Source organism: Microcaecilia unicolor, chromosome 5, assembly GCF_901765095.1.
Source record: "Microcaecilia unicolor chromosome 5, aMicUni1.1, whole genome shotgun sequence".
Taxonomy (NCBI): domain Eukaryota; kingdom Metazoa; phylum Chordata; class Amphibia; order Gymnophiona; family Siphonopidae; genus Microcaecilia; species Microcaecilia unicolor.
Window position 1 is genome coordinate 317279147 of NC_044035.1, and position 27091 is coordinate 317306237.

At 44.0% G+C, this 27091-nt stretch overlaps 1 protein-coding gene across 1 annotated transcript in view; it reads left to right on the top strand.

Annotated features, from left to right (window-relative positions):
- ZNF536 (zinc finger protein 536) overlaps nt 1-19289 on the top strand; it is a 635757-nt gene extending 616468 nt beyond the window's left edge. The window contains exon 5 of the mRNA XM_030204402.1: nt 19003-19289. Within this exon, the coding sequence (XP_030060262.1) occupies nt 19003-19238 (236 nt within the window). The 3' untranslated portion in view covers nt 19239-19289. The remainder of the gene's footprint in view (nt 1-19002) is intronic.
- The last annotated feature ends 7802 nt before the right edge of the window (nt 19290-27091 follow it).

The window sequence follows — 27091 nt, forward strand, 5'->3', positions numbered from 1 at the left end:
AACTTGGAAGTTCTTCTTATACTTTCTATTTGAAAATCAACATAGACACTAACAGGCTCATTTTCGAAAGAGAACGTCGCTCATCTTTCGAGACAAATTGGAATATGGGCGTCCTTCTCACAGGGTCGTCCAAATCGAAAGGCGAGTTTGGATGTCCCCAACTGCTTTCCATCGCAGGGACGGCCAAAGTTCAAGGGGACATATCGGAGGCGTAGTGAAGGCGGGACTTGGGCGTGCCTAATACATGGACATCTTCGACCCATAATGAAAGAAAAAGGGTGTCCCTGACGAGCACTTGGACGACTTTACCTGGTCCTGTTTTTCTTACGACCAAGGCACAAAAAGGTGGCCAATATGACCAGATGACCACTGGAGAGAATCGGGGATGATCTCCGCTTACTCCCCCAGTGGTCACTAACCCCTCCCACCCTAAAAAAAAATCTTTAAAAATATGTCCTGCCAGCCTCTTTGCCAGTCTCAGATGTCAAACTCAGGTCCATGACAGCAGTATACAGGTCCCTGGAGCAGTTTTAGTGGGTGCAGTGCACTTCAGGCAGGCGGGCCCAGGCCCATCCCATCCCCCTCCCTACCTGTTATGTTTGTGGAGGAAACACCGAGCTCTCCAAAACCCACCAGAAACCCACTGTACCCACATCTAGGTGCCCCCCCCCCTTCACCTGTAAGGGTTATGATAGTGGTGTACAGTTGTGGGTAGTGGGTTTTAGGGGATTTGGGGGGGGCTCAGCACACAAGGTAAGGGAGCTGTGTTCCTGGGAGCATTTTATGAAGTCCACTGCAGTGCCCCCTAGGGTGCCCGGTTGGTGTCCTGGCATGTCAGGGGGACCAGTGCACTACGAAATGCTGGCTCCTCCCATGACCAAACTTGGGCGTCTTTTTCGAATATGCCCCTCCACGGGGGTCTTTTACTAAGCCGCTGTAGTATTTTTAGCTCGCAGTAGAAATCAGCTGGTGTTAAACAACAAGACGTCCATAGGAATATAAATGGCATCTCAGCGTTTACCACCAGTTTTTTTCTACCGCAAGCTAAAAATGCTACCGCAGCTTAATAAAAGTCTAAATTCAATAAATGGCACCTAAAAAATTGTCACAAAAATGGTGCTCAAATTTAGATGCCATTTATAGAACAATTCTTAACTCCAGGAACCGCAACCATTTTTAGTTGTGACCATCTACACCAAACAAAACCCTAGTGTTAATCCCCACACGTAAAATAGGCATGGATCTCCTTTATTCTATAACAGTGTGCATAAATTGTGGGAACACCTCCGATCCGCCCATGACTTTCCCATGGCTGCTCCTTCTATTTAGATCTTCGTATAAATTTTATGTGTACATCCGGCCGCATAAATGCACCAATATTTGATAGAGACCAATTATCGGTGAATTGACTCATTCAATTAAATTGCATGCACAAATTGGGCACATTTCAGCACCGTTTATAGAACTGGGGAGTAAGAGTAGAATGTGCATGTGAACTTTGTATTAAAGTGAGAAGTGTAAGGATAGTATTTGGGGGAGGATAGTAGGGTGTAGTTGTCTAATTGTGGAGTTAGGTGCCTGGATCCTTGGGTCTGATAGTTGTTCTGGGAACAGTAGGTAAATACAGTCATGCAGTGTCACAAAGTGACTAGATGCCAGTGAAATAAATGTTTGGATCATGGGGGGGGGGGGGGGGGGGGAGTTGTTCACATAAAATTGACTTTTCAGTGATATGCTTGTAACGTCTCTCCCAGGACCTCCGAAGAGATAGGAGCAAAGTCCTCAGGTGCTTTATTACCTATCTCCTTTAGACAATTTTAGAAAGAAAAAAATCATTTGGGCACTTTATCTCTGAAAACTGGTGACGATGCACAGGTACTCATGCTATATGACTTATTGAAATGTGCCCCCCTCTTAAAGACTGCAATTCCCAGAATACGTACCCTATACTAATAGGAATGATAGCACAGAAACTAGAAACACCAGGATATCAATACCATTGTGCTGTTCTCAGAAGTAATGCATTCTAGTTGTTATAGCATATTTCTGGAAGTGATGTTAAACCCTGGTGACCCCCAAGTATTTGGCTCAGACATCAGTAAGTAAAGTGTATGGGCGATATCCACAGGAAATCAGCTGTAGCAGCCACTCCATTCACAAGCCATCTCTCCAATCTCCAGTTGATGTATAATAAAAAAAAATACATCTTTGTTCATGCTGCTTCTGCTGTAAACAATATACCACTTGCTTTTCTTTCACTAGGCTTGACCCTCACTCTTTGTATACAGTTATATATTATTAATACTGGATTAAAAATGAATGTGCTCTTTACCACAGTTCTACTGCACAGTGACAATATGCATCAACCTGTTCTATACTTACTTTTCACATGGTGATGATGCTCTGATGCCAGTTCCTGATGGATTCAGAGAACAGCTAGTAGAAAAAAAATATATATATAAAGCTCATCCATTCAATTCATGCAAGAGCCCTACCGTACACTTGTTGTCAGACTAAATAGAACTGATGTCTACTAGAGCTGAATATTAGTTTCATATTGTTTGCAACACAAAATGAAAGGAGAAAAAAACCTGACATTTCATTTTCCCCATGTCATTACTATTCTGAGATGTGCATGAAACTAAATTGGCTAATGAGCCAATTAGAGCCAATAATTGGGTGCTCACAATCAATTAGTGGCATCAATTGGCAACCACGCACATCTTGTTACACGCTATTCTATAATGATCCATGCACAAATCGTCTAGCAAGCAACTGAAAAGGGGGCATGGCCATGGGAGGGACATGGGTGGGTCAGGGGCATTCACTAAAGGTGCACACAGTATTACTGAATACCAGTGGTGTACTAAGGGGGGGGGGGTGGCGGTGGGGGCGGTACGCCCCGGGTGCATGCCGCTGGTTACTTCCTGTTCCGGGCAGAGGGAGCTGCAGCGAACCAGCGAAGTTAGCGTAGCGAACTCGGAGCCCACAGGCGCGCGCCACGGCACCCCCCCCAGCGGTGTGCACCCGGGGGGTGTGTCATTTCGCCAGGGGGGGGGCTGCACCCAGGGGGGGGCGCATCGGCGATCTGCCCCGGGTATCATCGAGGGTAGGAATGCCACTGCTGAAAACCATGGATTCGCACCTAACTTATGCCCCAGGTTTGGCATCAGGTTTCAGTTGGGGTAAATCCTTGCACCCAAAGTTCAGCGCAGATGACGGCACTATGCAGTTCTATAAATGGGTGCCTATCCTGGAATGCCCATTGTAGAATACCATTCGGCACCAATTTTTTTCTGCTCTGAATTTTGAACGCCATTTACTGAATCCAGCCCAAAGTGCCTAGTGACAGTGTAATGCACAAAATGCACCTATCGCTTCAGTAGATACCCATTGAAGAACAGTGCTCAGTATTGGTACTAGGTGCCCATTAACATGGTCAATATGAGGGCAGTTTTATAAACTTGGTGCTTACATTTACATATGTGCACATATAGGCATGTGTATTCCAATGTGCTGCCTAAGCGCTATTCTGAAAGCAGCCAGTTATCATGGATAGTGCATATTTGCAAGGGGGTGTATACACGAGTGGAGCATGGAGAAACATAGCTGGGATCCACTGACACATGTAATTTACAGAATAATGTAAGTTGCATACATCCTGCCTCATTTAGGTGCCAGCACTTATGTCAGCTTTATACCTGGTGTAAGAATGGGCACCTTAAAGGTAGACATGCCAATACCAGGTTACTCTAAGACCATAAATTCTACCCAAAAAGATGGCAAAAAGGAATAAAATACGCATAGTTGATCCTGATCTATTTTTGCCATTTTCAGGACAGAGACCATAGAATTCTGACCGGCACTGGCCTTACTTCCCAACTACTGGAATTGCCATCTAAGCAATACTCTTGCCCAGTGCTTTTTTTGTAGAAAAAAAGGTGCCGGTACTCATTATGGGCGGGGTCACCACATATGGCTCCACCCCTATGATAGCCACACCCACATTAACCACACCCCCTATACCAGCCATGGCGCATATAAACAGACATCATTGAAAATATTATAGTACTATAGGAGAAAAAAATAACGTGATTTTTTTTCATGATAAATAATCTCTGTAAGCTCTTCAGCTCCAGTATACCCAGTGCAAAATAAGACAGCCAATGTAAATTCTCAAATTGGACATATTACAAACACTAAAATGAAAATAAAATGATTTTTTTCTACCTTTGTTGTCTGGTGACTGTTTTTCTTTCCATATTAGTCCCAGTCTGTGATTCTGCTTTCCTTTGTTTTCGCTTAACTCTTCTGTGCCATTTGTCATTTTTGTCTCCTTTTTCTTTGCTTTCTTCAATATTTTTCAGGCTCTCTCTCTGTCCAGATTTAATCATTCTTACTATCCATTCTTTAATTTCCTTCATCTACCTGTGGCTTTTCATCTTTTCCTCACCCTTGTTCTCCCCATGCCCCTTCCTCTTATTCTCCAGTCTTTCTCTATTCCCCTTTTCCATCCAGCAGCTCTGCTTTCTCTCCCCATCCTTCCAGTGTCTCCCCTATTTCTTTCTGCATTCTTCCATCCAGCGTCTTCCCTCTTTCTCTCCCCATCCTTCCGTTTTCCCTCTCTCTCTCTCCCCATCCTTCCATCTGTTTTTCCCCCTCTCTCTCCCCATCCTTCCATCTGTTTTCCCCCCTCTCTCTCCCCCATCCTTCCATCTGTTTTCCCTCTCTCTCCCCATCCTTCCATCTGTTTTTCCCTCTCTCCCCAATCCTTCCATCTGTGTTTTCCCTCTCTCCCCCCATCCTTCCCTCTGTTTTTCCCTCTCTCTCCCCAATCCTATCCTTTGTTGGTTTCCTCTCTCTCCCCAATCCTTCCCTCTGTTGGTTTCCCTCTCTCCCCAATCCTTCCCTCTGTTGGTTTCCCTCTTTCTCTCTCTCCCCAATCCTTCCCTTTGTTGGTTTCCCTCTCTTCCCAATCCTTCCCTCTGTTGGTTTCCCTCTTTCTCTCTCTCCCCAATCCTTCCCTCTGTTGGTTTCCCTCTTTCCCCAATCCTTCCCTCTGTTGGTTTCCCTCTTTCCCTCTCTCCCCAATCCTTCCCTCTGTTGGTTTCCCTCTTTCCCCAATCCTTCCCTCTGTTGGTTTCCCTCTTTCCCCAATCCTTCCCTCTGTTGGTTTCCCTCTTTCTCTCTCCCCCCAATCCTTCCCTCTGTTGGTTTCCCTCTCTCCCCAATCCTTCCCTCTGTTGGTTTCCCTCTTTCCCTCTCTCCCCAATCCTTCCCTCTGTTGGTTTCCCTCTTTCTCTCTCTCCCCAATCCTTCCGTCTGTTGGTTTCCCTCTTTCCCTCTCTCCCCAATCCTTCCCTCTGTTGGTTTCCCTATTTCCCTCTCTCCCCAATCCTTCCCTCTGTTGGTTTCCCTCTTTCTCTCTCTCCCCAATCCTTCCCTCTGTTGGTTTCCCTCTCTCCCCAATCCTTCCCTCTGTTGGTTTCCCTCTTTCCCTCTCTCCCTAATCCTTCCCTCTGTTGGTTTCCCTCTTTCCCTCTCTCCCCAATCCTTCCCTCTGTTGGTTTCCCTCTTTCTCTCTCTCCCCAATCCTTCCCTCTGTTGGTTTCTTTCTTTCCCCAATCCTTCCCTCTGTTGGTTTCCCTCTTTCCCCAATCCTTCCCTCTGTTGGTTTCCCTCTTTCTCTCTCTCCCCAATCCTTCCCTCTGTTGGTTTTCCTCTTTCCCTCTCTCCCCAATCCTTCCCTCTGTTGGTTTCCCTCTTTCCCTCTCTCCCCAATCCTTCCCTCTGTTGGTTTCCCTCTTTCTCTCTCTCCCCAATCCTTCCGTCTGTTGGTTTCCCTCTTTCCCTCTCTCCCCAATCCTTCCCTCTGTTGGTTTCCCTATTTCCCTCTCTCCCCAATCCTTCCCTCTGTTGGTTTCCCTCTTTCTCTCTCTCCCCAATCCTTCCCTCTGTTGGTTTCCCTCTCTCCCCAATCCTTCCCTCTGTTGGTTTCCCTCTTTCCCTCTCTCCCTAATCCTTCCCTCTGTTGGTTTCCCTCTTTCCCTCTCTCCCCAATCCTTCCCTCTGTTGGTTTCCCTCTTTCTCTCTCTCCCCAATCCTTCCCTCTGTTGGTTTCTTTCTTTCCCCAATCCTTCCCTCTGTTGGTTTCCCTCTTTCCCTCTCTCCCCAATCCTTCCCTCTGTTGGTTTCCTTCTCTTCCCAATCCTTCCCTCTGTTGGTTTCCCTCTTTCTCTCTCTCCCCAATCCTTCCCTCTGTTGGTTTCCCTCTCTCCCCAATCCTTCCCTCTGTTGGTTTCCCTCTTTCTCTCTCTCCCCAATCCTTCCCTCTGTTGGTTTCCCTCTTTCCCTCTCTCCCCAATCCTTCCCTCTGTTGGTTTCCCTCTTTCTCCAATCCTTCACTCTGTTGGTTTCCCTCTTTCCCTCTCTCCCCAATCCTTCCCTCTGTTGGTTTCTTTCTTTCCCCAATCCTTCCCTCTGTTGGTTTCCCTCTTTCCCTCTCTCCCCAATCCTTCCCTCTGTTGGTTTCCCTCTCTCCCCAATCCTTCCCTCTGTTGGTTTCCCTCTTCCCTCTCTCCCTAATCCTTCCCTCTGTTGGTTTCCCTCTCTTCCCAATCCTTCCCTCTGTTGGTTTCCCTCTTTCCCTCTCTCCCCAATCCTTCCCTCTGTTGGTTTCCCTCTCTCCCCAATCCTTCCCTCTGTTGGTTCCCCTCTTTCCCTCTCTCCCTAATCCTTCCCTCTGTTGGTTTCCCTCTTTCCCTCTCTCCCCAATCCTTCCCTCTGTTGGTTTCCCTCTTTCCCTCTCTCCCCAATCCTTCCCTCTGTTGGTTTTCCTCTTTCCCCAATCCTTCCCTCTGTTGGTTTCCCTCTTTCCCCAATCCTTCCCTCTGTTGGTTTCCCTCTTTCTCCTCTCTCCCCAATCCTTCCCTCTGTTGGTTTCCCTCTCTCCCCAATCCTTCCCTCTGTTGGTTTCCCTCTTTCCCTCTCTCCCCAATCCTTCCCTCTGTTGGTTTCCCTCTTTCCCTCTCTCCCCAATCCTTCCCTCTGTTGGTTTCCCTCTTTCCCTCTCTCCCCAATCCTTCCCTCTAGTGGTTTCCCTCTTTCCCTCTCTCCCCAATCCTTCCCTCTGTTGGTTTCCCTCTTTCTCTCTCCCCCCAATCCTTCCCTCTGTTGGTTTCCCTCTTTCCCTCTCTCCCCAATCCTTCCCTCTGTTGGTTTCCCTCTTTCTCTCTCTCCCCAATCCTTCCCTCTGTTGGTTTCCCTCTCTCCCCAATCCTTCCCTCTCTTGGTTTCCCTCTTTCCCTCTCTCCCCAATCCTTCCCTCTGTTGGTTTCCCTCTCTCCCCAATCCTTCCCTCTGTTGGTTTCCCTCTTTCTCTCTCTCCCCAATCCTTCCCTCTGTTGGTTTCCCTCTCTCCCCAATCCTTCCCTCTGTTGGTTTCCCTCTCTCCCCAATCCTTCCCTCTGTTGGTTTCCCTCTTTCCCTCTCTCCCCAATCCTTCCCTCTGTTGGTTTCCCTCTTTCCCTCTCTCCCCAATCCTTCCCTCTGTTGGTTTCCCTCTCTCCCCAAACCTTCCCTCTGTTGGTTTCCTCTCTCTCCCCAATCCTTCCCTCTTTTGGTTTCCCTCTTTCCCTCTCTCCCCAATCCTTCCCTCTGTTGGTTTCCCTCTTTCTCTCTCTCCCCAATCCTTCCCTTTGTTGGTTTCCCTCTCTTCCCAATCCTTCCCTCTGTTGGTTTCCCTCTTTCTCTCTCTCCCCAATCCTTCCCTCTGTTGGTTTCCCTCCCTCCCCAATCCTTCCCTCTGTTGGTTTCCCTCTTTCCCTCTCTCCCCAATCCTTCCCTCTGTTGGTTTCCCTCTTTCCCCAATCCTTCCCTCTGTTGGTTTCCCTCTTTCCCCAATCCTTCCCTCTGTTGGTTTCCCTCTTTCTCTCTCTCCCCAATCCTTCCCTCTGTTGGTTTCCCTCTCTCCCCAATCCTTCCCTCTGTTGGTTTCCCTCTTTCCCTCTCTCCCCAATCCTTCCCTCTGTTGGTTTCCCTCTTTCCCTCTCTCCCCAATCCTTCCCTCTGTTGGTTTCCCTCTTTCCCTCTCTCCCCAATCCTTCCCTCTAGTGGTTTCCCTCTTTCCCTCTCTCCCCAATCCTTCCCTCTGTTGGTTTCCCTCTTTCTCTCTCTCCCCAATCCTTCCCTCTGTTGGTTTCCTTCTTTCCCCAATCCTTCCCTCTGTTGGTTTCCCTCTTTCTCTCTCTCCCCAATCCTTCCCTCTGTTGGTTTCCCTCTCTCCCCAATCCTTCCCTCTGTTGGTTTCCCTCTTTCCCTCTCTCCCCAATACTTCCCTCTGTTGGTTTCCCTCTCTCCCCAATCCTTCCCTCTGTCGGTTTCCCTCTTTCTCTCTCTCCCCAATCCTTCCCTCTATTGGTTTCCCTCTTTCTCTCTCTCCCCAATCCTTCCCTCTGTTGGTTTCCCTCTTTCCCCAATCCTTCCCTCTGTTGGTTTCCCTCTTTCCTCTCCCCAATCCTTCCCTCTCTTGGTTTCCCTCTTTCCCTCTCTCCCCAATCCTTCCCTCTGTTGGTTTCCCTCTCTCTCCCCAATCCTTCCCTCTGTTGGTTTCTCTCTTTCTCTCTCTCCCCAATCCTTCCCTCTGTTGGTTTCCCTCTCTCCCCAATCCTTCCCTCTGTTGGTTTCCCTCTCTCCCCAATCCTTCCCTCTGTTGGTTTCCCTCTTTCCCTCTCTCCCCAATCCTTCCCTCTGTTGGTTTCCCTCTTTCCCTCTCTCCCCAATCCTTCCCTCTGTTGGTTTCCCTCTCTCCCCAAACCTTCCCTCTGTTGGTTTTCCTCTCTCTCCCCAATCCTTCCCTCTGTTGGTTTCCCTCTTTCTCTCTCTCCCCAATCCTTCCCTCTGTTGGTTTCCCTCTCTCCCCAATCCTTCCCTCTGTTGGTTTCCCTCTTTCCCTCTCTCCCCAATACTTCCCTCTGTTGGTTTCCCTCTTTCCCTCTCTCCCCAATCCTTCCCTCTGTCGGTTTCCCTCTTTCTCTCTCTCCCCAATCCTTCCCTCTGTTGGTTTCCCTTTCTCTCTCTCCCCAATCCTTCCCTCTGTTGGTTTCCCTCTTTCTCTCTCTCCCCAATCCTTCCCTCTGTTGGTTTCCCTCTTTCCCTCTCTCCCCAATCCTTCCCTCTAGTGGTTTCCCTCTTTCCCTCTCTCCCCAATCCTTCCCTCTGTTGGTTTCCCTCTTTCTCTCTCTCCCCAATCCTTCCCTCTGTTGGTTTCCCTCTCTCCCCAATCCTTCCCTCTGTTGGTTTCCCTCTTTCCCTCTCTCCCCAATACTTCCCTCTGTTGGTTTCCCTCTTTCCCTCTCTCCCCAATCCTTCCCTCTGTCGGTTTCCCTCTTTCTCTCTCTCCCCAATCCTTCCCTCTGTTGGTTTCCCTTTCTCTCTCTCCCCAATCCTTCCCTCTGTTGGTTTCCCCTCTTTCTCTCTCTCCCCAATCCTTCCCTCTGTTGTTATCCCTCTTTCTCTCCCCAATCCTTCCCCCCCCCCCCCCCCCGCGACACTCCGGGCGAGTCCTGCACTTAGTTTTTTTTTTTTAAGACTCAGAACGATGCAGCCGGCAGCGATTGAAAGAGGCTGTCTGGGCTGGCGTCTGCGTCGGAGCTTCCCTCACCCTCTGCGAGTCCCGCCTTCGTTGTTACAACTTCCTGTTTCGCGGGACTCGCAGAGGGTGAGGGAAGCTCCGACGCAGACGCCAGCCCAGACATCCTCTTTCAATCGCTGCCGGCTGCATCGTTCACGCGTTCTGAGTCTTAAAAAAAAAAACTAAGTGCAGGACTCGCCCGGAGTGTCGCGGGGGGGGGGGGGGCGGGGCGGGCAAAAAAAGGTGCTGGTACGCCGTACCGTTGCGTACCAGCACAAAAAAAACACTGCTCTTGCCTATCTCAACACATCAGCTGCCATATGGTCATTTAATTTTTGTTTTGATTCCATCCCTTTTCTGTATAGGGATCCTCTGGGTCTATCTCATGCATTTTGGTGCAGGCCTATATCTGTTGTCAATTACTATCAGGTCCATAGTCAAAACAATTTAAGCAGGCCAGCGGCATAGCCATGGGTGGGCCTGAGATCACCCACTTTGGGTTCAGGCCCACTCAAAATTCTAGCGTACTTGTTATCGGCTGGTGGGATCCCCAAGCTCCACCAGCTGCAGGGGTCCTCCAGTGGCAAGAATAGATCCCTTTCCTTTTTGCTTCAACCAATGGCACTGTCTACACGCAGCCATCATGCTGGCCTCCCCCTGCCGCACAGTTTTCACATATGTATGAAAACCAAGAATGCACAAAGGGGCAGGGCAGCAACAGCACGTGGACAGTGCTGCCAGTTGAAGATTGTATTGATAATATCTTATGGTTGACTGCATTTTATTTTATTTTGTTTCGTATATGTATTTTTAAAATGTATGTATGATTTTAATTGCTTGTTTATATCTATATCTATATATATATATTTTTTTTTTTGCATTTATGCTTATAGACCCCTGATTAGGTTTGCTGCCGAAACATACCTGAGTAGGGTCATTCTTCAACAAACGCTTTTGTGAACCTGTGTATTTGTCCTCCTTTCCTGGCCACCAGCACTGTTTCTTTTGTATTGCAGCTGTATATCATCCAGGACCTGCCTAAGCCTTACTGACCTACACAAGTCTAATTAGGCATCAATAGTCAATGCTGGTGCCTGGCATGGCCTGACTTTGAATATCGGGGCCTAATTTAGCCAGTGACAGTGAGTGTTTAAAAACTGCTGAATGCCACTGGCTGAGGGGCCCTTTTATAAAGGCGCACGGAAAAATGGCTGCGGTAGTGTAGACTCGTGTTTTGGGCGCACGCAGAATCACTTTTCAGCGCACTTGTAAAAAATGCATTTTTTAAAATTTTTGCTGAAAATGGACGTGCAGCAAAATGAAAATTGCTGCGTGTCCATTTTGGGTCTGCGACCTTAACGTCAGCCATTGGCCTAGTGGTAAGGTCTCACGTGGTTACCAGGGCAGTAATGGTCTATATGTGTAGAATGTAAAAATATTTTCCGGTGCGCCTAGCGGACGCATGTCAAAAATGAAATTACTGCAAGGGCCACGTGGTAGCCGGGTGTTAACTCAAAATTGACGCACATTGGGCATGCATAGGCGCCTACGCGGCTTAGTAAAAGGGCCCCTGAATATTGACTGGAACGTTACTACTGCTTGCCCTTTAGTGCCTAAATCGACTCGCCCACTTATAGAATCACCCTTTATTTGACTATTGAAGAATAGTGCATGTATTGATAGACAGTGCACACTACTGAGCAATGGTGCACAATATATATATTTTTAAAGTGTCTTGAAATGAAAATTAAAAGAAAACAAAATGACCCCACCCCCTGCAAACGTGGTAAAATAAACAAAACATTTTTCCCATGCGCACCCCTCATGTCTAGCCAGTGTGATTTGGCAGCTGTAAATGTCTTCATGGAAATATTCTAGAAGATTTGCATATTCTATAGTCAGTATACCCTGTGCACCTTTTGTTAAATGAAACTGCTTCTACTTAATTAACCGAGGCAGTGCTCTTTTTGGAGCCCATAATAAATCTATTCTCCTATCCTTTTCTATTTAACAAAAGGTGTTTCTTTAAACCTTTTTTCACGGCAATGAATATGCCATGGGAGGAATTGCTTTCTAATACAAGTTGCTTCATTTCTTTTCTTTCTCCCCCTCTTTTTTTCATTCTATTTACATTTATAACATTATAATCATGGTTTATCTGACTCCCCTCTTCAAAATAAAATACTTGGAATTGCTTTTTATTTAGATTTTGAGTGGGATAGTAATATATTTTCTACATGCTAGAGGCCTGTAAAGATGCTCACAGCAGTTACCTCTGGTGTGAGCATCTTTACAGGCCTCTAGCATGTAGAAAAATATATTACTATCCCTTGTGTTCTCCATGGGGTCCTTTTACTAAGGTGTGCCAAAAAATGGCCTGCGCTGGTGTAGACGCATATATTGGACGTGTGCAGGTCCATTTTTCAGCGCACCTGCAAAAAAGGCCTTTTTTGGGGGGGGGGGGGGGCAAAAATGGGCATGCAGCAAAATAAAAATTGGAGCGCGTCCATTTTGGGTCTGAGACCTCACCGCCACCCATTGACCTAATGGTAAGGTCTCACGCGTTAACCGGGCGGTAATAGTCTTCATGCGTACAATGCTGATTACGGCCCGGTTACCACTGTTTGCCTTAGTGGACATGTGTAAAAAATGAAATTTAACGCCTGGGCTATGCAGTAGCCTGGCGGTAGTCCAAACTAGACGCGTGAAGGCGCCTATGCGGCTTAGTAAAAGAGCCCCTAGAGCTGTTCGCACTAGCATCCTTCAAGGGAGTCTATAAAAGCCTGGCAAAAAAAAAAAACAACCTAATGATTAGAGCAGCAGACAGAGAATCCAGGTTCAGATTTATGACTTTGGGTAAACCACTTAACCCTTTGTAGCCTTAGGTGCAAACTTAGGGGCTGTTTTACTAAAGGGTTGGCCAATCCAGAACTACTGCCGGGATACCACAGGAGCCCAACAATTGTTCCCACCCCCAGCGCACACTTTTTCTGTCACTACAAAAATGTTTTCTATTTTTGTAGCATCGGTACTTACCCTGTTGTAATCAGGCAGCTCTATTGCCGGGTTACAGCGGAAGCCCTTACCGCCACCTCATTTTGTTCACTTACCGCACAGCCATTTCTTGAAAAGAACAAAAGACAGCCTTTTACCCACTGTGGTAAAAGGGGGCATCAGCGCGTGTCAAAAACACAGGCCTCCTTTTACCGCAGCTTAGTAAAAGGACCCCTTAGGGCTTTATTTACTAGCATAAGTAATGTGCTTAAGTAGTAATTTGTAGGGATGGGCAGCCAAACCATTTTCATAATCCAGCTAAAAGTTAATAGAATGTTATGTTATATTATTTATTTTTACTGTGAGCCATTCTGATTTGTTGGAGAAAGACAAAATGTCAAGTTGAAATAAAGATAAAATAAAGGCTCGTATTGCTGAGGGCATCTAGGTAAGACTTGTCATTTACAAGGCAGGGATGTGCACATTTCCCCTGGTATTTTACAAAACAATGTCTGAAAAAGGAGCCTTTTGTAAAATATGTAAAGGGAAACTAGCGGGACATCTAGAGGGAACATCCATTTTAGCAAGTAATGCATCCAAAAAGGAGCGGCACCACTTGAGGCTTTGAATGTGGAAGTGCCAGTACTTACATGTGTTGATTTTACAACTTCCGCATGTAAGTGTCAAATTGAACATACAAAAAGAGCCACGTAAGGAATCAAATGTTAAAAAAATTTTTTGAATTGTGAGCTGGTTCAAAACACCAGAGAGTTGAGCTTAATCAGCCCCTTAATCACTGGTGGAAACTTTGAGTCCAAATGAGCAATTAGCTGACATGCCAACCTTGGAGCAGGTATAAATGCCGATGTCTAGATTCTTTTTAAAGTATGGGTATATTGCCATTGTGAAATCAGAAATGCATGCATACACTGCCAGCCCACTAAAACAACACTTACCAAGGGCTAGAGACTTATCAAAAGGATCCTTCATAATGACCTGACATGAAAACTTTACCAGAACAAGTCAACATTGAACTCTTTTATTTGGTTACTTTAATCACATTGTCATTACTGAACATTATACATTACCCTTGATCTCAAATACCTGAATTGAATTGTATATCTATTTACTTCTAATTTACTTTATTTTCTGTACTTTAATTGCAATAATATTCTGTACTTCTCGTTCCGGAAATGGCGATCGCCATTACGGCATAATGTAAGCCACATTGAGCCTGCAAAGAGGTGGGGAAATGTGGGATACAAATGCAGCAAATAAATAAATAAATTCTGTAAATGGCGGCCAAATCTAGGTGACAAAATGATGGAAGCTAAGCTAATCTCTATATATAAAAGGCACCACCAACGTTCTAAATGAAGCCTCCAGCCGGAAGTGTGAAGGGGGAGAGATATCCGGTTTCCCCATGAGTGTCTGCCCCGCCCTCACTCTCTCTGTAACACAAACAGTGAAGGAAAACACAGCAAAGCACAAAATCAAATCGCTCTCTCTGTAACAGTGAAGGACTCAGAGGGGGGAGGGGAGAGAGTGCAGAAGCCCTCACTATCTCTGTAACACAAACACAGCACAGCAGGAAACTTGCAGAGGGGACAGACAGCACAGGGGAAGGGAGAGAGGGCAGAGGGCAGGGACACACACACTCCCACATGCACACAGAAGAAAACCTTGCTAGCCCCCCATTTCATTTGCATCAGAAACGGGGCTTTTTTACTAGTATTCTATAAAGGGCGCTCTGTGTGGAACGACCTTTACTGAATACTAGCTTAGTGTACAATTCATGCCAAAATTGAGCACAAGCATTTAAGCCTGCCAAAGGTGTAAATGCTGATGACCAACTTATTACAGGTAGTCTAATATCGCACTTAGGGGTCCTTTTACTAAGGTGCGCTGAAAAATGGCTTGTGGTACTGTAGGTGCAGGTTTTGGGAATGCGCCGATCCATTTTTCAACGCGCCTGTACAAAGAAAGCCCTTTTTAAAATTTTTGCCGAAAATGGACATGCGGCAAAATCAAAATTGTCGCGTGTCCATTTTGGATCTGCGACCTTACCACCAGCCATTGACCTAGCAGTAAAGTCTGAAGTGGTAACCGGGCGGTAATGACCTATGCGCGCCAAATGCCACTTGGCACGTGTCCGATATGTGCGGCCAAAAATAAAAATGATTTTTCGGCCATGCATATTTATTGGACACGCGCCAAAAATGAAATTACCGCAAGAGCCACGCAGCAGCTGGGTGATAACTCCATTTTGACACGCGTTGGGCGCTTGTAGAGCCTTATGTGTCTTAGTAAAAAGGCCCCCTGTTTTCTGGGAAGGCCCTGACCTTCCCTTGCCCTTCCTATGGCTATGTCTCCTATGGAGTTGTGCGCTATGAAATTTAGGCATGCATGTTCTAGAATAGGACATAGGGAAGATCCATGCATAGTGCCTAATAACTGCCAATTATGTGCTGGATAACACCAGTAATTGATTGTTATCGCCTAATTAACTAATTGTGCACCCAACTTTGGGCGACCTATACAGAATCCGAGGTAAAATGCCCCATTCCAAGTTTCAGTTCTAAACATGCAAATAGAGACTTAACAAAAATCACTATAGGCATATTTATAGTATTTATACATATAAAAGTCACACGGGCCTTCTAAAATGACCTCGCTTCTAAAATGACCTCCTTAGGGCGTGGAGTTATCAAGACGGGTACCATTTAAGATGGATTATTTTGCTAGTAACCTCAAGTTATAAGTAATTAGGTCTCATTGTATAAAATAGGACCTGTGCAAAAATAGCACAAGAAAGTGGTAAATTAACCCATCTTAGCAGTAGCCCACATTGATAATGGCACACTGTAGTTTTCCAAACAATAATAATTTAGAAAATGCACGTTTAAAGCAGGATTCAATAGCATGTTTATTGTTCCTTTGTTAGCAAACCTAGAACAATCTATTTAGTCAACTTGGTGGAGATGGGCATGCTAAAATGCAGGGCCGCGGAGGGGGGGGGGGGGTGGCAAAATTCCCCGGGCCTGGGCCTTCAAGGGGGATCCGGCGCCGGAGTGGCTCTCTCTCTCCCCTGCGCCTGCCGGGACCCGAGTGATCGCTTCCCGACAGGAGCAGGAGAGAAAAACCTCCGATGCCACGGCCGGGCCTCCCTTGGTGGTTGGGTGGGGGAATCCGGAGGAAGAATTCCAACACTGCCCTTCTGCCCAGCCTAGCAGTGGCTTTCTATCTCAGGGTGCATGCCCTGAGAGAAAAAGCAGCCACAAGAGTAGGCAATTGGCAGAAGAGCAGCGCTGGAAGAAGACGTCTTCTGCTGGCGGGGCCTCGGGATCCCCGCCAGCCAACAAGTTATTTTGGCAGCGATCTGGGGGGGGGGGGGGGGGGGGGACAGCCGTGGTGGCCCTGCTCCGGGCCCAGTTCAGTCTCTTGGCGACCTTTCTGATATGTCTTGGAAGGGTGAAGGAGAGGTGTGTAAGTACTTTATGTGTGCAGCAGAAGGTGGAATGGATGTGAGCAATTGGGTGTATGTATGCTTATCTATGAGAAAGGTGAAGGAGTGTTCATGTATGTGGAGATGTGTAGATAGGTGTATCTCTGAGGGTATCTGTGGGGTTATGTGTGGAAAAGTAATTGAGGAGGTTACAGATTCTTTCTTTGAGGTGTGGACTGTGTGTGTGGGGGGTATGTGGAGCCATATTTATGTGTATTAGGGTATCTGTATATACTAGGGATAGGCTGTCATTTGCAATGAAATGTCATTCGCTGATAATAAAGAGAGTGTACTATGTGAAAAAAGAGTACACTTTTTTTTAAAGAGTGCACACTATCCCCCAGAGTCTATAAATGACGTGCAAATTTCTTTGTTCAAAACTGCATACTATTCTCAGATGCGCGAGTAGCTAATTGGCTAATGAACCAATCAACACCAATAAATGGGTGATAATCGATTATTGGCATTAATTGGCAACAATTTAGATTTGCGTGTAGATCTTGCTATGTGCTACTCTATAAAGATCCACGCTCAAATATTTTAGCGCGCAACTCAAAAGGGGACATGGTCATGGGAGGGGCATGAGCGGGTCAGGTGCATTCACTGAAGATGTGTACAGTATTACTGAATACCACGGAGCTGTGCCTAAATTATGCACCAGGATTTATGCCAAGTTTCAGTTGCATGCACTGTGATTTAATCATTGGCTGCTAATTGAAGTTAACGGCCAGTGTTTGGCTTGAATTGGTGTTAATTGGTACCAATTGGCAGTTGCACGTGCAACTGACATTTGCTATTCTAGAAGCTGCTCACGCATCTTCTAGGAGGACATGGCTGTGGGAGGGGCATGGGCGGGTCAGGGGAATGCCTATGAGTTACATAGCTTGTAGAATACTATTGATTATAGTTATTTTTATCTTCTTTATAATTGCATCATAACCTTCAGGATATGACATCACACCTCTTTGTTAGCTTGCAGGTTTCTCAGGTAGAAACTGAGGAATATGATTTTTTGATCAGGACAAGAAATAAAAAAACAAGACAACTGCTAAAGAGAAAAAAAAAAGAATTGCATGATTATTAATCTGAAAAAAATAGATTATACTAAATTGTATGATTTAGAATCCAGTATTCATGAGATGTTATTAGCTCTGAAATCTACAGTGATAAAAGTGGTAGCTTTTGAAAAAAAAAAACAGTTTATATTTCATGGATCACACATTCTGTTTTTGATATACATTACACATTCGAGTATCAGATTTATACTGTACACCAGTGGTTCCCAATCCTGGTCCTGGAGACACCCCAGCCAGTCATGTTTTTGAAGATATTCACAATGAATATTCATGAGATAGATTTGTACGCACTGCCTCCACTATATGCAAATCTCTCTCATGAATATTCATTGTTGATATCCTGAAAACCTGACTGGCTGGGGTGCCTCCAGGACCAGGTTTGAGAACCACTGCTGTTGACTATTCCTTCTCATTCTTTAACTTTAGTACTTAAGTGCAAGCATCATTTGTGGGTATGGGTCATGCATTTGACATACTACCTTTCTGTGGTACAACCAAAGCAGGTACTTACCCTGTACCTAGAGAACACATATGCATGTAAGTGCTCTTTGCATGCTCAAAGCTGTTCTATAAATGATGCATACAGTTTGCGTAGCATATAAATACAAAGGAGGCATTCACAAGGCAGGAGCTTGGGATCAGCATTTGCATGTGTAATTTTTAGACTAGTGTAAATTACCCACTGAGGTGCCACATTCAGGTGTGTGTATTTATGCCAGCTATTGGCATGGCGTAAGTGGGCACTCCTAAATGTAGGCACTTAGGGGACCTTTTACTAAGCCACATTGGTGCCTATCGTGCGCCCAATGTGCACCAATTCAGAACTACCACCTGGCTACCACATGGCCCGGGCAGTAATTTCATTTTTTATGTACGTCCACTACGTGCGCCGGAAAATATATGTTATTTTCTGGTGTACGGCGTTAACGAGGCAGTAATCGACATTGTACGCATGCTGATGATTACCATCCGGTTAACCTGTGAGACCTTACCACTAAGTGAATAGGTGGCGGTAAGGTCTCAGGCCCAAAATGGACGAACACCAATTTTTATTTTGCTGCACGTCCATTTTCACCAAAAAAAAAAAGGCTTTTTTGCAGGTGCACTGAAAAAATAGACCTGTGCAAGTCCAATACACGTGCCTACAACTGTGCAGGCCATTTTCCGTGCACCTTAGTAAAAAGACCCCTTAGATACCAACTTATGGTAGTATTATATAGCAGAATCTTGGTGCACAGATGCCATTATAGAATTCACTCCCAGCATGTTGCCCCTAACTTCTGATAACCATTTTATTATATTGATTTCCAAACCTGTCCTGGGGGAACCCCAGTCAGTCAGGTTTTCAGGATATCAAGAAATAATATTTATGAGATAGATCTGCATACCAAGGAGGCAGTATATACAACTTGATTTCTTGGATTTTCATTGTGGATATCCTGAAAACTTAACTGGCTGGGGTTGCCCAAGGACAGTTTTGGGAATTATTGACTTATAGCATTACCCCCTTGTTTTCAGTCATTCAAATAATGATTTATTAGAAATGGAAAAGTAATACTCAGTATTCACTCGTTATATTGTATTTTCAAATATGCACTATAGCATCTGCAAATATGTGGCCTCCATACTCTACACCTGGTGTGGTCCTCTTCTCAGACTATATAAAAGAGAATCGGTAGAAATACATTTTCAAAGTAGGCATTTGGTTTGAGGAGTTGGGAAGTGGGTTTACTGTTAAATGTCTTTCGTTATCTGTGTCTGCAATAAAGTAACTGAGATTTTTATGTGTTACACAGGTCACCGACCATTCCAGTGTAGATACTGCCCTTACAGTGCCTCTCAAAAAGGAAATCTGAAGACGCATGTTCTTTGCGTCCATCGCATGCCTTTCGACAATAGCCAGTACCCTGATCGAAGGTTCAAACGTTCCAGAGTTGACTCTGAGACTTCTGGGAATTTAGAGGAATCATCAGCTGTGAAATCTGGGAGCACAACAGAGCTAACAGTGGAGGGCCACAAGGTTCAAGAATAATGCAGGGGAAGAAACCAATCTGTATACTGCAATATTTTATATGACACAGGTGATAGATAGGCCTTTGTGAAAGAGTTTGCTAAGTGCATTCCAAGAAAAGAATGATGTACAAAGTCCCAGTCCTGTTATTAATAATATATATATATATATATATATATATATATATATATATATATATATATATAAATCCAGGCCTTGAAAATGGCTGCTAAACTGTTAGCTGGCAAGAAGTACTTCCATACAGTGTAGGTGAGATAATGAAGGGTGAATTCAGAATATGAGGAGGTTGATAGTTCTCTTAAAAGCAGGGCATTTCAAACTATAAAGTGGTCTTTGCCTTCCTTCTTCTCCCTAGCCCCCCAAATAATGCTCTTAACAGAAAAATGATATTGTCGTCATGATCTAGCGTTGCCTTGCAGATTAAGAGGCTGTGTTTTCATTGTTGAAAACACCTTTAGAATATGACACCAGCTGCTGTCATTTGACTAACATAGTAATGAGATGTGTTGGTAGACTGCCATGGTGCCAGCCTGACTGGAGCTGTCATGCCAGAGAAAATCAATCCAAGTGGTGTTTGTAGCAGCACTAGAGGAGAAATCTTAGACAGCCCACAAGCTAGGGTCAGTACTGACCTGTACTAGATAGAATTGTTGATGTTACATGTTCCCTCTCTCCTTTTTAAAAATATGTGCAGCCAAATGAATCAATGGTCAAACAGAATCGTAAGAAAAAACATAAAAAAATGTGTTGTCTAATTCATTTTTATGGTCCATTTGCAGTATTGAGGGATTTTTTTTTTTTAATTCTGTATGTATTTTTGGATGAACTAGATTGAAGCAAGGTAGAAGTACAGTGTACACAACTATTGTCAGCCTTATCTATGGTGAAAAAACAGAATGTATGTAATAGAGCTGATTTTGTTGCTGTTGTTGCTCACTGTTTTGTTTTGCATATGTTTAACACGAATGAAGGATTCCCCAATCATGGCTAGCTTTTTTTTTTCTGTTACTTGTAATAAGTGTTGCAGACATGGTGCATAAATTTTCATCTGCAGAAAGCTCTTATGAAGAAGCTTGAACTGAAAATACAAATTAAAACATTCTGTTCTTTGTCTCTAATAAGGAAAAAAAAGTGTTTTAGCTAATGTTTCTTTATTTTTGCTTTCCCCTCCCCCCCCCCCCCCCCCCCCCCACCACCATTTTTGTAAAACAAATGTGTTCTATATTTTTGCAAATTTTAGCTTTTTCTACTGACTTCATCCTACACAATTATTTCAGTTCTTCACCATAGGAAGCTTTGGGAGACTTCGGTGAAATGCTTAATTGAAGAAAACACGTGTAAGAATAATCAGAAGGTGTGTTCTTTATTCTAGTGGGGATAGATTTATATATTGGCCTTTAAATGCACTTCCTTTCATAGAAGCAAACTTGGTGCTTTTCGTTGTGATGATAAAGAAGTGGCAACTTCTAAGAGCAAAATTATCCAGACTTTTAAAAGTCTCGGTTTGATCACAGGCTGGGAGCACAGCATAAACCCCAGGGCCTTAAAACTTCAGCTCTGCCTAAAGCAGTTTATGAAAAAAATAAACTGCAATCAATGTAAATAAAATGCTTAGTTGTACCCTGAGAATGGAAGAAACCACTCTCAGGCTTTGGAGGAGTATGGTTTGCATTTTACTGCCTGTAAAGATGACACCCAAGGTCGCTGCATAACATGGACCCATCTGGCATAGAGCAAGCTGCTTTCTTTCTTTCTTTCTTTCTTTTTTCTTTTCCTGTTTTTAATTTTTATTTTCTAGTCTAGTTCTCACTGCCTTACTTAAATCAAGTTGATAAACTTAATGCAACTGTTTCTATGATCCTAGATGAGGGATTGAAATGTTATTGAAAACTTTTTTGACTGTAGTATGCTTTAGAATTTTAACTGCACTAACTGTGTTTGGTGACTGTGTCAAGTCGCTTGCTTCTGTGTGTTTGCGCTCCTTCGGTATCTTAGGGTGGGGGGGGGGGGAAGCAAAAACAAAATGAACCCTCCCCTCAACATTCCATCTCTTGCACTTTTTGAGCTCTTTCAGTATTCTTTTGTGTCCTCTGACCATTTTCAGGTACTACAGGCAATAATTCTGTTTGTAACACTGGAAACATCTTCTGTTCTTTGTGATGTGTGTGTTGACTCCTTTTGGTCAGTGCTACTACCCCTACTTTCCCCCCCTCTGACACAGACCCCCTTTTTCCAGAACATTTGTAACTTGTAATACAAACAAGTGGCAGCGGCAGTGATGCATTGTCAGTTCCTGAGTATCATCATGCTTCTCCTATCTAAACATGTCAAGTTTTTTCTCTGTAACTTCTGTAGTCTGTGATACTGATCATAATAACTGTCTCCATCCCTCCGCAAAGAAAAAAAAAATAATTCTATCTTGGATGGAATATGAGATCAATTACGAGTAGAGGATTTTGTTGCTATGCTTGTAACAAGTAGACGACTTTGTATTTAAAGTTTATTCTTGGTCTTTATTTATTATAATACATCAGTTGACAGAACTTTATTCTGGTATAGAAGTATTAAAAGTTGTTTTTTTTTTTCAGCAATGACTGTTTTCTTCTGCTGTTAGAATAAAATGTCTTTGAAGCCGTACAGTTTTATCCAGTGTTTTATGCAATAAAACCTCTACCTCGGGGGGGAAAAAGACCCAAATTTTCCAATTTGCTTATGTCTATTAGGAGTCATCCATATTATGATTTTTAATTTAATTTCAATTGTTTTTGCAGAATTGCCTGATAAACAAGCAAAAAAAAAAGTGTTAAATTCATTCTTGTTAGGTAGTTCCTAGTGTTTGAACTGAGTGTGTGTATTCAATCCAATTCTTTTTAAAGAAGGCTATATATAGATATATAGGTATATATATGTAGAGATATATATATAAACTTGTGCTTAACTAACTGTGGAAATCTGTATTAGCAGATAGTAATAATTGTTTTATATAATAATTGTATACTTCAGAGAAAGTAATAGGGTCTATCAAGCAAACATCATTTTAAAAATTGATTTTAAACTGTGAGAAGTGTATATTACACGCAATATTGTATAAATTCTTGTTTTCATATAAAATTCATTTGCTGTAAACATCAAATCTCTGGCTTTAGAAAATTGTGGGATACTGTTGTAATTGTGCATATGAAAATATTGCCTAATTTTAAAGGAATTTTCAAAGCAGCGTTTCCCCCAAATGATTCAATATTGTGTTGCTGTCTATGCTCAAGATTCTTTTTTTTTTTTTTTTAATTTTGAGGCAAAACATTTTTTTAAAGGATCTGCAGTTTGACTGTCACTCATTGATTAGAGTAACAATAATTCCCTCCTACCACCCATGAAAGACATTATCGAGCCAATTTTCAGCTCGTGACAGTGTTTTTGGTTGCTACGTGCACCTGGAATTATGCAGGTTCAGTTGATATTCAGGGTCCTGTCTACTACGGTGTGCTAGTGTTTTTTAGTGTACATTAATGCTATAGACACCCATAGGAATATATGGGTGTCTCAAGCATTAGTGCATGCTAATTTTTAGGGTGCAATAAAAATGCTAGCATGCCTACAGCGCAGCTTAGTAAACAGGGTCCTCAGGGGCCCTTTTACTAAGACGCATAGATGCCTATGTGTGCCCAATGTGCGCCAATTCGGAACTACCACGTGGTCCAGACAGTCATTTCATTTTTTACATGCATCCAGATATGCGCGCCGGAAAATATATTTTATTTTCCTGCAAGTGGCACTAACCGGGTGGTAATCGGCATTGTACGTGCGCTGATGATTACCACCTGGTTAATGCGTAAGAGCTTACTGCTAAGTCAATGGGTGGTGGTAAGGTCTCAGGCCCAAAATGGACGTGTGGCAATTTTCATTTTGACGCACATCCATTTTCGGCCAAAACAAGGCCTTTTTTGGAGGCGTGCTGAAAAATGGACCTCTGTGTGTCCAACACACATGTCTACAACAGCACAGGCCATTTTTCGGCACACTATAGTAAAAGGACCCTGTAGTGTTGCACTTGCAGAGCTAATGGGGCATAGCTAGCACTGCCTTTTGTGTGGTCCAACGTAACACTGAATATTGGCAGTGCCTGATAACTTTCAGATCCTGGCGCAATCCTGGCCCTAGCACAAACTGGAGACTGCTGCAGAGATTAATGCAGATATTCAGTGGCAACATCCTGTTTAGTGCCATGAATATCTGCTTCTAGGTGGCCACCACGATTTGACTGGACAGGAGCCTCTTCTGTTCACTTAGGGGTCCTTTTACTAAATAGCAGAAAAAGGGCCCTGCAGTGGCAGCGGGGGCTGTTCCCGTGCGCCATGGTTGCTTTTACTGCAGCGGGTAGAATGTCCCCCCTCCAAAATGGCCATGCAGTAAGATAACCCTGGCCACGTGGCCATGCAGCCATGCGGCAAGGAGCAATTACCACCACCCATGAGGTGGCTGTAAGGGCTCCTGTTTTAACCTGGCAGTAACTGGGCAGCACGCAATGATGCCTGATTACCGCCAGTTTAGCACCACACTACAGAAAAATATAATGTTTCTTGAGCACCAGAAATTACACGCGCTCCAGCTGGAACTACCGCTGACAGCCGCTTTGAGCCGGCGGTAGTTCTGGAGTAGTTTCAGATTAGCAAGCGGTAAGCCTGTGTTGTACTTTCACTTTGTAAAGACCCCCCTTAAATTGCTTTGAATATTGACCCATATATGGGTCATATATGGGTCAATAATCTAAGAAGCCCTTTTACTAAACTGTGGTAAAGATTTCCAGTTACCATTTGATAATTGTCTAAATTGCAACATGCTAACTGTCCAGCATCTTCCCATGCAGTTCATGCAGAGATTTAGGGGTAAATTCTATATGGGTCACTAAAAATTAGATCCAAAAAATTGAGCGCTAAGGGGCCATTTTACTAAGCAGCGGTAAGCACGCCGTGCACCAGTCAGGAGCTCCTGTCGGGCTACCACAGGCGCCATTTCCAGTGCTACAAAAATGTGGCCTATTTTTGTAGTGCTGGAACTTAACCGGCGAGTTGACTGGTTACCACTGAATTAGCACAGGTGCCCTTATCGCCGTCTGAATGGGTGGCGGTAAGGGCTTGCCACCGAAATGGCCGTGCGATAAGTGGTTCACTTTCCACATGGCCATTTCTTTTTCCCAAAAATGGACAGCCTTTTACCCACTGCGGTAAAACGGGGGGTCTCAGCACACATCTAAACACAAGCTGATGCAAGCACAAGGTCCCCTTTTACCCCTTTTAGTTTATTAAAAGGACCCTTAACCTAGTATTCTGTAATGGAAGAGCTGCGTGCCAAATCTGTTCTAGAAAAGTAGCATAAAAAGGTGTGATAAAGTGATATGCATTATCTGCTGTGATAACAACACAGATAACACACTGTATGTCACCATGCATTAACTCTAAGTGCCAGCCTACTCCCATTTCTTACCTATTTCCTGCCTCATTCTGTGCCTTTCAGTTTACATGGAAGTAGTATATCAGGGGCGTAGCCAGACAACAGATTTTAGGTGGGCCTAGGCAAGAAATGGGTGGGCACCAAGTGTTCTTCCCAACCCCCACCAGAAAAATATCTGAGCTGGCGGGAAAACGCTTCTTTCCACCTTGGCAGTCTGCAGTAGGCATGCGCTGAAAACTGAGCATGCACAGGTGCCAGTATCGTGGAGAGCAGCATTTTAATTGTTAGCTTACACAATTTCCCATGTTAAGTGCTTTATGCTCTTTAGTAAAAGGCCTTCTCATTTAGGAGCCCTTTTACCAAGCTGCAGTAAAAAGGGCCCTGCGGTAGCAGTGGTGGCCATTTTTGCCTCGTGCCAGGGCCCTTTTTAACACAGCGGGCAAAAAAGGCTGAAAATTGACATGGTCACGCAGTAAAATTGCATTTACCACATGGCCGTGCGAGAGGAAGCACTTACCGCCACCCATTGAGTGCTAATAATTACAGAAAACATTTCCGTAGCACTAGAAATGGTTCACACTTGAGGCGGAACTCCAACCAGCAGCAACGTTGGGCCAGCGGTAGTTTCCGGGTTCCACACGGCAAGCCCTTTACCACATGGCAACCCTTTAGTAAAAGGGCCCCTTAGAGAATTGCAATATTAATCAAAAGATGCAATTTCAAAAATTAGTTTTCAAAAAATTATCATTTGCAGAAAATCGACATACAGGGGCCTACTTAATAAAGGGGTCCTTAAATAGAGTGGCAGTAAGCCCAATGTGGGCTTACCACTCACTCTTTTGGGACTACCGCAGGCCCAACATGGCTGCCGGTGGTAGTCCTGCCCTGAACATGCACCATTTCTCGGGAAAAAGAAAACCACCGGAAATGGCTAGCATGGTGGTAAGCCAGCAGTAACAGTTACCACCGGGTTAGCGAGGGAGCCCTTATCGCCACTTCAGTGGTGGCCATTTTTTTTCAGGTTTTACTGGTTACGGGATAAAGGGCCCTGGCATGCTGGAAAAAGGGCCACCAAAGCAAATGCAGTGCCCTTTTTTCCCACAGCTTAGTAAGAGGACCCCTAAGTGCATAAAAATCTGCAATTGCCTCATAGCAATTGCCAGAAATGTTGCCTCTGCTTTAACTGTTAGGAGTGTTCACAGCATCTTTCCCTACAGTCAAGGTAGAGGCAATTTCATTACCACAGATTAACTGCATTGTGGATAATCTGATGCAATTAGCTACACCCATTTAGGGGGTCTAATATGTAAATTGCGTTAGCTGTTAACACACCTTTAATGTGGCATCATTTTAGCATTAAACAACATCACAAAACATGGGAAAACTACCAAGGGATGACCAGGTCTATTTTCAACAGTGATTTTTAGTATTGATTTTTAAGAGGGCATCAGAAATTCTTGACAAAAGTCAGTGGTCAAAGGAATTTCTATCTGGAGCAATCCAGTAGTGTGTCCAGACCCTGAAATCATTCTCAATCACTTGCCCTCATTTTTTTTTTTTCAAATTCATAAACTCAAACAGCAGTGTTCATACTTAAAAGTCACAGAAGCTTAATATAAAAAGAAATTAGTACTTATCCACTATTCCTGTTACCTAACACTCACATTTGTGGCAGCTTAATGAAAATGAAATAGATTTAGTTAACTGCATCAAATTATGAGGGGCACCTACTAAAATGCTATTTAAGGCACCTGTTGTAAACCTATTTGATTATGAAAAGTACGCACAGACTTTTCATTATAAAATACTAGTAAAGACACACTTAAATTTAAGGTGTGATCACTTACACCAGCTGTAGATGTGGTGTAAGCACCTGCGCCTAGATGTTAGCAAAATGGCACACATATATTACAGTATTTTGTAATATATATGTATACTTGTACACTGTACAGGGGCTCATTTTCAAAAGAGAAAAATGTCCAAAAAGTAGCATAAATCTGCATTTTGATGTTTTTTTCCTCACAAAAATGTCCAAATTGATATTTTCAAAACCAATTTTTAGATGTTTTTCCATGAAGTCCATCTGAAGTGCATTCAAATCACAAGGGGGCGTGTCAGGTGCATGTTAAAGGCAGGATCTGGGTGTCCCTAACGCTTAGACGTTTTTCTGCTATAATGGAACAAAACAAAAACTTCCAGGGCTATAAGTTGGATGTTTTGGTCTAGACCTGTTTTATTAACAAAAGAAAAATTCAATGACAGTCTATTGTAATAGAATAGAATATCAGCTATCCAGATTGCTTAATTTCATCAATCTTTCAAATAAATCATAATTCTATTGTATTTACCCATAAAGACACTTAAAGCCTTTCCAAAGTCTTTGCAAAGCATAGCCTTCACAACTC